At 39.6% G+C, this 14,166-nt stretch overlaps 1 protein-coding gene across 10 annotated transcripts in view; it reads right to left on the reverse strand.

Moving 5' to 3' along the window:
• ASPH (aspartate beta-hydroxylase) overlaps positions 1-14,166 on the reverse strand; it is a 200,280-nt gene that overhangs the window by 37,028 nt on the left and 149,086 nt on the right. For all 10 annotated transcript variants that reach the window (XM_036031152.1, XM_036031150.1, XM_036031149.1 and 7 more), the window contains 3 exons: positions 13,591-13,689; positions 11,354-11,443; positions 6,598-6,735 (listed from right to left, as the gene is read on the reverse strand). In XM_036031152.1, coding sequence (XP_035887045.1) covers positions 6,598-6,735; positions 11,354-11,443; positions 13,591-13,689 — 327 coding nt within the window. The remainder of the gene's footprint in view (positions 1-6,597; positions 6,736-11,353; positions 11,444-13,590; positions 13,690-14,166) is intronic.

A 14,166-nucleotide genomic window follows, 5' to 3' on the forward strand; every position in this document is an offset into this window, starting at 1 on the left:
AATAATACAGTATCATTACTTTTTGATGCTATTGCAAATGAAATTGTTTTCTTAATTTCATCATGGGATATTTGTTTGCTAATATAAAGAAAAGCAATTGATTTTTATACACTTATCTTGTATCCTGAAGCCTTGTCAAAGTAATGTCATCTGCAAAATACAAAATATGTCATCTGCAAAATACAGATAATGTTATTCTTCCTTTTAATCTTTTATCATTAGGTATGATGGTATTTATAGGTTTCTATAGATGCTATTTTTAAATTGCTAGTGTTATATACATATTTTTAATCATAAAAGTTTTGAATTTTGTTAAATGCCTTTTCAGTCTAATGAAATGATCATGCAATTTTAATTCTTTATCTTAATAATATGGGTTATTATACATTTATATTCCCCAAAACATTCTACTTGGTCATGGTATAGAATCCATTTTATATGTTGCTGGATTCAGCATGCTAATATTTTGTTGAAGATTTTTGTGTCTATATTCATAAGAGCTTTTGGTCTACAGTTTTCTTCTTCTGTTATATCTTTGTCAGGTTTGGGTATCAAGATGACACCAGCTCATAAAATGAGTTGACAAATTTTCCCTCCTCTTTTATTTTTTGGAAGTTTGTGAAGAACTGACATTAGTTACTATTTAAATATTTGATACAATTTACCAACGAAAAAAATCTGAGCCTGGATTTATTTTTGTGAGAAGCTTTCAAACTAACATTTAATCTCTTTATTTGTCATAAGTGTAGTTAGATTTTCTATTTCTTTATGAGTCAGTTTCAGTAGCTTGTGGCTTTCTAATAGTTCCCCAATTTCACCTAGGTTATCTAATTTATTAGCATATAGTTGTTCATACTGTTACTTTATAATCTTTTAAGTTTTGTAAATTTAGTAGTGATGTGTCTTCTTTTATTCCTGATTTTGGCAATTTGAGTCTTCACTCTTTTTTTTTATTATTATTAGTCAGTGTGGCTAACAGCTTGTCAAATAATTTTTAAAGAACCAAATTTTGGTTTTATTGATTTTTTATTGTTTTTCTATTCACTGTCTCATTTATAGCCACTGTAATCTTTATTCTACTTGCTTTGGGTTTGTTTTGCTCTGCTATGTTATCTTCTTGAAGTAAACCATCAGTTTATTTTATAATCATTCTCTTCTTTTTAAATGTAGGCATTAACAGGTATAAATTTCTAAGAACTGCTGCAGCTGCACCCTGTAAATTCTGCTGTGTAAGTATTTTTGTTCCATTCATCTCAAAGTACTTTCTAATTTCTCTTGTAATTTCATTTTTGACTCATTGGTTACTTAAGATCCTGTTGTTCAACTTCCACATATTTGTGAATTTCTCAACTTTCTTTTTGTTAGTGATTTCTGATTTCATTCCCCTGTGGTTAGAGAACAGGCTTCATTTTATAGTATTTCAATACTTTTAGTTTGTTTTGAGCCTTGTTTATTGGCCCAGCATATGGTATGTCCTGAAGAAACTTTCATGTGTACCTGAGAAGACTGTGTATTCAGCTTGTGCTGAGGAGTATTCTATAGATGTCACTACCTTCTTCATTCAAGTTTTTTTTTCCAGATTCTTGTTTGCCCCAATTGGTACAGCTGTCTTGGGCAGCTGTGGTATTTAAAAAATAAACAATAACTGCCACTGACTATTTTATCTAACAGACTGGGACAATGCTTTACTTCTGAGTGAGGTCAAAGAACAACGGTGTCCTGAGTATGGGGCTCTCCAAGCAGCCCGAGACAGACCAAACACTGGCAGTGCTCTGCATATGGAACTCTGTGCGGTGCTCCCACCTGGTCTGCTCCCATGGATGCCTGCAGGGCTGGTCTTCACAGCCAGTGCGGTGAGAATGCCAGCCTGCCAGGCTGTGTTGGAGCTGGGGAGCAGTGGATGGGAGTAAGTCAAGGTACTATCTCACAAATCCTGCTGTTCTCACTGAGGTTTAGCAGACTTTCTTGAATAATGTTTCTCAGATGGTTATACATCTTCAGATAATGTACGAGTTCTGAAAACGTTGATTTTGACGAGTTTTCTCAGCATTTTCATTGCTTTTATGAAGAACCAGATTTATAAAATATTCTTTTTGCCATTCCAAAATCCTGCCCCATTGCCTGATATTTTGTAAGCATACATGCTTGAAGTTTTAACAGGAACTCTGAACATTGTACATACCTTCCCCATTAGGCAACAGCATTGTCTAGAAAAGAATGCCCTTGCTTCCTGCTCCTGAAATGGCAGGGAGAGGGGATCTTTTCCTTTTCCTTCTACAGTCTCTTCTCTCCCAGGGCAGTAGAAGTAAAGAAAATTCACCCACATTCAGGGAAGGCCAAGAAGGATGCCAACTGTGCCAACTGCTTATATGTGAGAAAGGCTCAGTAATAAGATTTTTATATTCCTGGGATTTCTGACACACCTATGAAACAACTCAAGAAAACAAAGTTTATAGAAACTCTTACAAAAGACCTCATTTGCGAGTGCCTCTCATGCATCAGATGGTGCTAGTCCTGTACTAGTCCTGACGGACGTGGTCCGCCGTCATAGCGCACGTTCTCATGGGGCTCCCGAAAACCAAAGGGACTATTAGGACACAGTGTGTTAGTGCTTAAAAAGGACATACAAGGTGCCTTTAAACACATGTAAGAGAGGACCTCTAAGTTATCGCCCTAAAAGAAATAACAACTTTTCTAACATGTGAGGGATAAATAGGAATTAGATGTGAAGGGGACAGGAGAAAAGAAAAAGGGAAGGGGTAAAGGAGAAGAAACTGTCCTAAAGAGGAAACTATCCTCTGGTGAGAGGAGAGATTTTGGTTGAATTAAAGATAGTACAGTGTGGCGGTAAGAGATCAGGACAGAGTCATAAACCTGGAATTTAGAGTAGGCCTGAATCCCTAATCAAAACCATGAAGTTGGAAAGGAATATATCATGGGATTAGACAGCAAACTAATTTTCACATTGAATGTTAATGTTGCTATGCAGTTGGAGAGAGAATAAATAAAGTGAGAAGCCTATTTGGGAAGCATAGCTTTGGTAGAAATTTTAACAGCATTTGAACCAGAGCAGAAAAGATTTCTTAGAAAGGAATCACAAGAAAGGGAGAACAGAGAACACGTCCGGGCCTGAGAGCAGGCCCACAGTCAGCCAGGGCACTGAGCAACTAGGTCGCCTCCCAAGCATGCATTGTGCCTCTTTCTCCTTCCTAACAGAGCCCTAATTTGGTTCAGATGCTCACCCTCCTGCAGATCACCCACTGGATGTAGAGGAATGTGGCTGTTCCCTGGCTCCAGGGGTTGATCTGTTGTTTTAAAGGAAATCTCACAGCCCCTTGCTGATAATTCATGCAGAGGGGAAATGTGACTTAAACTGGCTCAGTCAGACAGGAGGAAAGATTTTTGTTCCCTGCTTGATGGAGAGGACACTCTTTCTCCTGCTGGACGCTGGTTGCCTCAGCCTGTTGCGAGCTACTTGGTTTCTCAGACTCTGTTGTAACTGTGAGTACCCATGTGACATGGTTACGACCAATAGGACAGGGTCTGCTCAGAGGTCTCTAGAAGGCATTTAGGGCTGATGTGATGGCTGAACAATGTTTTGAAGCCCCCAAATACTCTCCAACCCCCATTCCAGTTTCTGCTGGCAGTCACATTGTAGAAAGCTCTTGCAAGGACAAAGCTGACCAAGGAGGAGCGCAAAGACAGGAAAATCTTCCCCTGGTGCTGCTGCCTGAGGTATGCCCTGCTGCTAGACTTCCTGCACATGAGTCGGTCAAAGTCCTTGTGGTTTCAGCCAGATTCATGCTGCATTTCTGTTACTTGAACTTGAAAGTATCCTAAAAGCTATAGTGGAGAAACATACTTACAAAGAGATCAAGAGAAAAAGATTAGCTAGTGGAGCGAGAATCAGAAGGGCTCAGTGTGATACATCTGAGACAGGATCGAGTTTTACAAAGAAAAGAATCACTGACAATGTTAAATGTAGTGCATTTATCGAAGGAGATATTTTTCCTATACTATTTCTGCTTTGGATAGAGAACCTCTTTAAATCAATCTGCGCCCACTGCCACCACACCATGGCTTCCGATTTATAAAACATCCAAAGGCTAACTGATGGCAGCCTACTCTACACTGGATTATGATGAAAATTATGGATCACGATTTGTTTATGATGATTATATAGTGTGTTTTTACAATGAAATACAGAATAAACATGGTCAGGTAAGATACATTCAATGTAAGTACACAGATACTGCATGAAAATTTTTCTTTTCCCCAAGTAGACCAAATTAATTAGTAAAATCTTGTAAGTCTTATAGACATATTTTATTTAAGATATTCTTTAACAAAAATTTTAATGTAAAATATTTATCTAAAGATTGAGAAAACAGTATAAGAAACCCCCAAATATCCATCACCCAGATTCCAAAACTGTCAAGCTCTGTCATTCTTGCTTCTCCCTCTGCACCTCTCTCACGGCGAGGAATGCAGCTATGTTGCCTGGTGGAAGAACAGCCCACTAGTTCTGCCCCTGGCTCACCTGACCTTATCTGAATAGGAGTGGCCAGAGGGGGAGGCACTTGCTAGACCAGTACTGCTGCCTGAAATCCAGATCAACACAGTGGCTAAACATAACATTCCTTCCAACGGTGGAAAAGTTTGAGTATAAATGAAGAGAAGCAGGAGGAGCAGATGAAGAGAAGGGAATGGACAAACGGGTTATGTAATGAGGGAAACCCAATATATATCAACACCTCAAAAGAGGCTGAGAACAAGAGATGATATTGTCTCTTAGCTCAACTGTATCAGATGTCTGAAAGGGAGAAGCCACCTATTGCTGGGACCACTCCTACCAGATCCGTGGAGGCCTGTGAACTTGAGTGGCCTTGCGCTGGGAAATGTTTTCATATGATATGATGATGGACTAACCATTAATGAATGAATGGGACTCCAAAATGCACCAATGTCTATTAACCGTTATAACCCTTTTGTTAAAAGGGATCCATTCACCATTGGGCAGCCTGTGGTATAATAATAGCATGCATATTTGGTCTACCTCCCAGGTTCCTGGCACAGAGCTCCTGAAAGCCTTGGAATTTCCTGAATGGTAGGAGTTTCTTTGTCATTCATTAGAAGCTCCTAGAACACACCTAAATTTATGTTGATGAGGTGACTTAGGATGGACCCCTCAATAGTCTCAGGATGGGTCTGGTCACCAAAAGGACCAAATGATTAGAGGGTTAGAACTTTCAGGCCCACCCAACCCACCACTCTTGAATGACAAGATGTGATGGGCGACTGGATTGGGGGAAGGAATCCAAATACCAAGGGGATGTCATACCCCATTCCACAGGGACAGAAGCTCCTGCTCCCAGATCTTTCGAGACCTGCTCTATGTACCTCTTCATCTGGCTGTTCATCGTTGTTCTTTATCACACCCCTCATAAAAAAACTAGTAAACCTAAGTGACTATTTCTGAGTTCTGTGAGCCATTCTAGCATGTAAACTGAATCCAATGAAGGGCTTGTGGGAACCTCTGATTTACAGCCAGTTGGTCAGAAGCACAGGTGACAACCTGGAGTCTGATATGGGGGCTGTCTTGCGGAGCTGAGGAACATGATGCTATCTCCAGGGAGACGGTGTCAGAACTGAGTTAGATTTGTAGGACACCCAGTCAATGTCCACTGAGAACTGGAGAACTGCTTGGTGGTGCTGGAAAACACATACTCCAGACGCAGTACCAGCTGTTTAAAAACCAGAATGTTGTTTCTCACACGAATAATGTACAGATGGCAGTGGGATTCTCAGGCCGGACCACTGACACCCATCTAATGCACAAAGGAGATGGCTTCGGTGCTCCAACGGGTGTGCATGTGAGGCAGACGTGAGAATCCCTGTCTTCTGTTCAGTCAGATGTCAAAGGGATTTGCAAAACTACAAGAGCAATTCCAATCTTCTCACTACATTTTTTTATTTAGAAGATATAGTTATTTTTTTTAAAGGGGAGATTTTTAAAAAAAATTTAAATTATCTATTTATTTTTTAGAGAGGGAAGGGAGGGGGAGAGAGAGAGATAGAAACATCAATGTGCGGTTGCTGGGGGTCATGGCCTGCAACCCAGGCATGTACCCTGACTGGGAATCGAACCTGTGACACTTTGGTTCGCAGCCCGCGCTCAATCTACTGAGCTACGCCAGCCAGGGCTTATAGTTATTTTTTTGATAAATTATTTATATTAACATGTAAGGGAGTTGCTTTAACTTTAAAGAATTCATGAATAATTATTATATTTCTTTAGTTCCAATTTCTGATAATTATATTGATAGACATAGCCTGCACACACACACACACACACACACACACCCCTTGGGGTATGCAATAATTTTTAAGAGTGTGAAGGAGGAGTTCAGCTGGAATGTGTGAGAACTGCTCTTTAAGAAAAATTCCTTTCTTCATCATCTCAACTAAACTTCTGGCTAATGTCACTGGATAGAAAATCTATCTCCTCCCTGACATGCCTTTGCACGAGAAGCACCCTGATTTTGAGCAGGAAACAAACAGCGATTTGGTGAGGATAAAGGCTAAGTCAACACTCACCTTCACTAACTCCGTGTAGCCTGTCTCTCTCGGGGTCCACCAGGGCTGGGCTTTCAGTCCTTGCACATTGTACAGTGAGCGCTGCCAAACAGATGCGAAGTGCCCCCTCTTGTGCCCAAGCTCGTACCACTTATATGCCTGAAATAACAGAAAAATGAATGGCAACTGAGGCATTTTTCATGCATTTTAAAATTCAAGTCACTGCAAATAAAGTATTACTTTGTGACATTTAAATAAAGAGCTTGCTAGTCAGGCCCAAATCTGTTACACTGGTGAGAATACTGTCATTTGATTGGGTGTCTGGTTATGACCTATTACCACATGAAAGTGTGCATTTTATTTTCAGTCTTAGGCTGTGAAGTCTTTTAATAAAGGATTCATGCTGCAGGCACTCTGTCTCCCTCAGAGTGTCCAGAGCACAGTCTGGGACTTATTGGTTGAGTAATAAATAATTATACACACTAAAGGCACTATAGACACTAGAGAATACTATATGTATTCTAGCATTCATTTCTTTAATTCCATTTTTATGTTTCCTTTAAAAGAAAAGGACTATGATTTTGATAACTTCTTCTAAGATATTTACATTTACTGACTGGGAATGCTAACATCGGAGTGCCTCCTTTTCACGTGTAGGTTCTTCCACCTCTGCACTGAGGAAGCCAGCTCCCGGTGACCGAGGGTAAATCCTCCATTCCATTAAGTAGACAAAAGGAAATATTATTCTCTGTGGGCATTAATAGAGTGATAGACCATATTAGATTTTTTTCAAAGGGGGTTTTTGTTCCTTTTCCTCCCCTGCCATAAGGGGCACCATTTGTGGCTGCAGGCTGGCTGTAAAGTGACACGAGTTGCCTCCAAGACGAGGCCTTTCAGGGACAGCTGGCTGCAGAGCAGCGGCTCCATATGTCTCCTGCAATGACGGCCGGCCATATGCTCTCCCAGCAGCCCTCCCCACACTTCCTGCAGGGCGAAAGTCCGCTGTCCTCTGGACAGAAGGCGACTCCAGTGAGACACTCAGTCTTCTCCCTCTGTTAGTATAGGTCTGATCTAATGGTTACTTCGGAAGAGTGATTTCAAATATACATTTTGATCAATTAAGGATAGCCATTTAATACCAAGCAGGTTAAGAAGAGTATCTTTATAAAACTCCGGATATATGAGTACTTTAAATGTATACTATAGTAACTTTTAAAAATCTTTTCTTATTCATACTTCAAAATTTCCTTCCTTGGAAAAATTGGGTGTGACAGCAGGCCCGCTCCACGGTTTCAGTGGCTCATATCGGTTAGTACTCACTCTCTCACATGTCATGGGCTTTTGACCCTTCCCATAACTGCAAATATCTCCAATTTACAAACGTTGAAACTGAGGTTCAAAAAGCCTCAAATCTCCAACTATAACCCAGGGCTTGTGGTGACTCGTTCCACAATCCTTACATCTTTGTATCATTAAAAAAATAAAAAACCATCACAAGTGATATCCTTATTTAATTACCTTTCTCAATAATAGGTCAAGTGAAGAGTGTATGTGTTGACCATTTTTATGTTTTCCTTGAAATACATGTACATTGTAGCCATAAAGGAGAAACTTTAAAAACCGGAAACTTAAAACAGCTAATTGTCTGACTTTAAAAAAAAAAATAACATTTTACTGTTGGAATTCACTAGACTGTTTTCACTAATTTAGTCCAATGTAAACTTAGGATTTCATTTCCTATATTTTTCAGTATTAAAGTGAACGATGATTTTACTTACAACAGGTGATTTTTTTAAAATTTTAAGGTTTATTAATTTCTGAATCATCAGCAGTTCATTCTATTAACTATGTATATTGTTAGAATAGTGAAAAACATTTGCTGTAAGCTCCAGCCAAGGAGCTAGAAGTCTTTAATGATAGTCTTGGCCTTACCAGTCACCGTGCTGGATGCAGGGTCCCTGGCTTCACTGACAAGGTCACATCTGCACCATCTCTAAGCCCTTTCCTGACACTTAGAGTCAGTCCTCCTGGGCCCTGATTTCTGTGCCCCCCCATTTAACATTTAGAGAAACACACCATGACAGTAACATATGAGGAATTTTATAAAAGTCATCTTCAATGATATCTTCAATGAAGGTAAAATCATCTTCAGTTACATAGAAGACCCAGAGAATTCAGCCAGGTTGCCCCCACCTTTCTTTAACATCTAAACTACTTTTCAATAAGAGTTGCCAGAAAATCAATCATCAAGTTAGAATCCTCTGAAAACTTCCCCGGTATTATTTCCCTTTCACGCCTCTAATCAGGAATCCTAAAATAGAGTGCCCTGAGGGCACCTTCTTCAATGCATTTTCTATATTTCAAATTATTGCCATGCACGGTTCCACACATACCCGACACAGAAATAGTGTGTTGAACGATTCCAACTCAGGCCCCACCTCAGCCAGAGTCCCTTACGCCTGGAGCGCGGTGAACATGGGGCCTGGGAGGCACACTTGTGGTGAGAACAGTTGGCTGCAGCTGGCTGGTGGAGGACTGTGAATGCCATCACTTAGAAACAGGACTATATTTTTATTTTGCACCTGTTTGAACCTAAGATGGCCTGGAAGAAGGTTAAGACGAAAGCAGGAAGCAACAGCCAGGTTCTTATAGCCAGCGCTGACATGGAAGGTAACATTCGACAGCCCTGGACTGAGCAAGAGGGAAGGTGAGAAGGGTGCCAAGGACTCCAATGGGTGGACTTCTTGGACCCTGGCCGTCTAGATGGGAGCCTCTCCAAGCAGGAGGTGCTAGAGCTGATTCAAGTGCTGATCTTGCGAAGTTGTTAATGTCATCAAATAAGAAGAGATGGAACCCAGGAGACAGAATGGTTTAGAGGAAGACAAGAGAGCTGTCTTTATGACATTGGGTGGTGACACTAAGCAAGCAGCAGACACACCAATCTAGATTTTGGGAGACAAGTGCTGGAATGTGGATCTGGGAGTTATGGAAATATTGGGAATAGCTGAGGCTGAATTGCTAAGACTATTGTGGTTTGTCTTCCTCCCTCTTCTTGTCCATACAAAACACACCCATTCGAAAAACCTTCTTCAAAAACAATTTTATTGTCAGCCTCTGCAACACAGAGGCTGTGGATTTGCTTCTCTTTCGGTGCCTGGAGCAAAGTTCCATGCACTGAGACCATGAAGGATGGTTGCTTCTTGATATGCAAACTCAGAGCATGGCAGTCAATTCACAGATTCAATTCTGGGCACTAACAATATACTAACATGGGGTTTCCACAGGCTTGTTTTTATTCCACTGTAAGAAGGAATCCTTGTGCACTTTTTAAATTCAAGAACGGTTTGTTCTGTGCATATTAATAAGTAAGCAAGCTAATAGAACAATAGTCTCGTACGTTCAAACCCCAAGCCCTTAACAAGTGTTTAGTGCTGAATTCTTTGCCCTTGAAATAAGGGCTATTTTCATCTACGATGTGAGAAGAAATCATAGACTCCTTTTATCTGTCTTTGCCCTGGACCCTGAGATGTTCAAAGATAAATTAATTAGTGACAGATACATTTACAGAAATCAGACACAGACATTTATCCAGCGTTAGATACTGCAGCAAAATCTTTCCTATCCCCCTCATTCAAAGGAGGGATCAGGCATCTACATCTAAAAGAATTAACACAAAAAATGATTACTAATCAGCAATTTCCTCTCCCTTTTTTCTCTTCACCTTTCATGCCTCATTCTGTTTCAATGGACTGACTGGTGGGCTAGAGAGGGAAAGGTACAGATACATAGAAATGTATAAAGTGTCAGCTATTCAATCTCTGTTACCCCAGATAGGTTCGTGTCTCTAGCTGGCCATTACCCCACCACCAAACCCCTTGCTCCAATGACCCCTTTGACTGTCCAAATGGCCCCATGTTATTAATTGTAGCAGCCTGATGCTGTGTTATACTTAGATGCCACTTGGTCACATATATGGAATACAAGAGTTATAAAGATTCAGTGTCTCACTTCACCCTTTAACCCTGACTCTAAGCAGAGTCCGACCTAGAGCCGTGCAGGGTCCCGTGGTGGCAGCTCTGCTGTCCAGCAATGTCATGTAAATCGTGGCAGGTTGACTGTGATCGTTTGGGAATTTACTGCATTTGTTAGGATTAATGATCAAATATTATGTTTAAAGAAGTTGATGTTGTACTCAGAAAATGTAACAACCACAAAGGAAATATGTAACTTGTTTTAGTTACTATATTTTCTGTCTCAGTACCTGTTATTAGTATTGCTAAAGGTGTTCATCTCAATTTTGATATTAAATATTTCAGAAGGTAATTTACACAATTAACCATGGGGTTCAGTGTGCTTAGGAATCAGCTGAATAAAAACTTCCCTCTAAAATAATTACCTTTTAAGCTCCAAAATAAAAATAAATCTAAGCAAACTGTTAAAATATTTTAAAAATATTTAGATAGTTTAGAAGATATTACTTTATTTCATACTTTAAAAATATGTTTAAGGTAATGTCTATCATATACACACACAGATACACACAGAGACACACTAATTTAGAGATTGCTTTTATGATTCCTCAGATACTTTCTTTCAGAAACTGTAAAAGCCAAATCCCAAAAATTCTTTATGAGATTACGTAGGAGTTGTTGAGTTGTTTCAAAAACGTTTAAGTCACTACCTTCAAAAATTTATGTTCAAAATGTTTTTTTCAACTGTAACTTTCTCTTTGCCCCCACTCTATCCTCTTTTAAAACAAAGTTCACGAACGCATTACCTCCGTGCTCCCGACCCTCTGCAAGGCGTCCCCCAGGTGAAAATAGAATCGCCCATCATCAGTGCCAGGATCCCCAGATTCTATTCCTTCCTGCAGAGAAGACCGTGTTGGCATTTGTGAAAGAATTAAATACCATGTTTAATTCACTGATTCACTTAATCATTATATACCCCATGAAAATCTAAGAACCAGACAAGTTCCTCTTAATATTAGAGCTTGGCAGTTAGATTACTGGTCAATATTTACAATGTGAGTATAATAAAAAAGGAGGTAATAACAGTTAAATTTAACAACACATTCATCATTAATTGATCACAAAATTAGCATGATGCTTTGTGAATTGTCTCTGTGGGTGTGATCATATTTCAATATTCTAAAAAGTTTCTTTGGGTGGGTATCTATCACATTTATTTTACTCTACAAATCTGGACATCAGTCATCTAGAGGCTTTTTAAAAAATACCTGAACCAAAATGTTTAGTTGTGCATATATATCCGAAGTCATAGAGACCCAACTGCAAATACTATTTCTTCCCTCTCCAAATAAATGTGCTCTTACCTTTTAATGAAATACTTTATAAAACATATGATATGATTAAAGCTAATTTGAATCTTTGAAAATGTAATTGTTATTAAACAAATCCTATTCTAAAACACTTAGCTGATATCTATCCTAATCTTCCACATAAGTACTAAATTAAAATATGTAAAAAATAGAAAATATTAAAGCAAGTGAATAAATTTTAAAAAGTAGAAGAAGGACAAAGGTAAAGGTATTTAAATATCAAGGAGTAAATCTGCCTCCTTGAGGCTTTTTCATAAGAAGCAGTGTTTTCCTGGGAAGAAGTCTCACTGGCACAGTGTTGAAAAGCAGCTGCGAGAAACAGGAAAGGGTCACTCAGGAGAGGGGGAGAGCTGTGGTCCGGGTTCCTGACTGACAGGCACCTGAACAAAGGTCCTCCTTGGTTAACAGACCACCTTGCCCTCCATCTCCCTGTCTCTGGAGCAGGAGAGTCCTATCAGGCCCTCATCGTGTCAAAGCAAACCCAGGAGAGCACTTTAAATCAGAGAGGCGCACATGCCCACAAGGTGGTGGCCCAGGGACAGCCCAGACAGACTGTGGGGTGCACGCCTCTCCAGGGGACACTGCTGCTCAGCTCCAGGGGTGGGGGCCAGATAGGACCCTTCACAAGAAACCAGACATCTGCATGATTACATAAAATGTTCAGATTCTCAACAGAGACAAGCAGTTAAAATTGTTTTCAGTAGAATTATGTTGGCCAAATATAACATGCAAGCTATTTGCAGTGGGCTGTTATTTGGCATCTGTTCAAGTGCTGTGAAGGAAAGAGATCGTAAAAGTGTAATATACTGCTACTTAAAAAGAAGTTCACAGGCATTCAGTCAGCTGCTGGTCCAATATGATAGCCATTGGCTAATGTTATTATTTAACTTAAAATTAATTAGAATTAAAAATAAAAATTCAGTTCTTCAGTCCCACAAGCCACATTTTGGTGCTCAAAGCACCTGTGGCTGGTGGCTACCACAGGAGAGAGTACAGGAACATTTCTGCTGTGCAGAAGGTTCTGCCGGGCAGCCCTGCACTAGACCAAATGTGGTTCTAGTTAGGTGACAAGGATTCAACTGGATATGTGAGAAAAATGACTGCATTTTCAATCTGAATATTCTGAGCTATCAGGCTTTTTGGAGTTTGAACTATTCCGTCTGCATTCGTTACCTCACTTTGCATAGGTTCATGAGCCCTGTTCGGACAGGCTTTAGTGGACAATTCAATTGTGAAAGGGACATTTAATTCATTGCCCATATTTGAAAATATTATGTTAATTATTTTGGAAGACACCTTTGACGCTTCAATAAAAACTAATAACAACTGCAGTTTTAGGAATTTCTTCATAAAGTCTTTTCCAAAGAGTCTCTGCTCATACAGTTGGTATTTCTACATTTGACATTCTCAGTCACGGTGGAGGTCCACACTGGCCTGTAAATGTCATGGTCACTCCCAGTCATGGTGGAGGTCCAACCAGCCTGTGAAGGTCACGGTCACTCCCAATGGAGGTGGAGATCCACACTGGCCTATGAACATCATGGTCAGAGGATATACATTTTCACCATGAAAAGACTCAGCGGTGCACACCAATCTACAAGGCACAGCCAAGGGTGTCCAAGTCATTCAAAAGAACTGGAAGATAAAAAAAGAGTGATGGTAGGGACAGTTACCTTTAAATAGGGAATGCTCTCTGCAATCTTGTTCTGCGCCTTCAGGATGAAGCCATAATGTACTTTAGCAAAGCCATCATTAGGTGTCACATTCAGAACCTAAAGTCAAAGAAAACAAAAAGCTATTGTGACTGACTACAAATTCCACAAATGACTGTCAAAACAAATTTTAATTAGCTTTGCTGTGCTTGATTATGATGTTACAGCTTGAAACACTTGTGTTTTGTTTCACTGCAATATATTAGGCTTAAATGGCCCTATTTCCTCTCAACTCAATGTTTTCACATTTACACATCAGTACTTCAAGAATGAAGAAATAAATATGAAAAGGCAATGACTGTTAAAGCATTACTTCAACAATGCAAGTCAGCAAAACAGCTGTCAACTGTTATGGCTCCAGTATTTTTTCAGTAGTGAAGAAAAATTACTTTAAATTTCCTATTTTAAAGTCAACTCTGAATGATTATACATTTCTTTACATACATGCTTCATATATTGCCTTAATTAAGAGAAAATTTAGATTTCCATTTGAAATATATCATGATCCATTGATTCAACATGAATTTCTTGAAGGTC

The sequence above is a fragment of the Phyllostomus discolor genome, chromosome 7 (genome assembly GCF_004126475.2).
Source record: "Phyllostomus discolor isolate MPI-MPIP mPhyDis1 chromosome 7, mPhyDis1.pri.v3, whole genome shotgun sequence".
NCBI lineage: Eukaryota > Metazoa > Chordata > Mammalia > Chiroptera > Phyllostomidae > Phyllostomus > Phyllostomus discolor.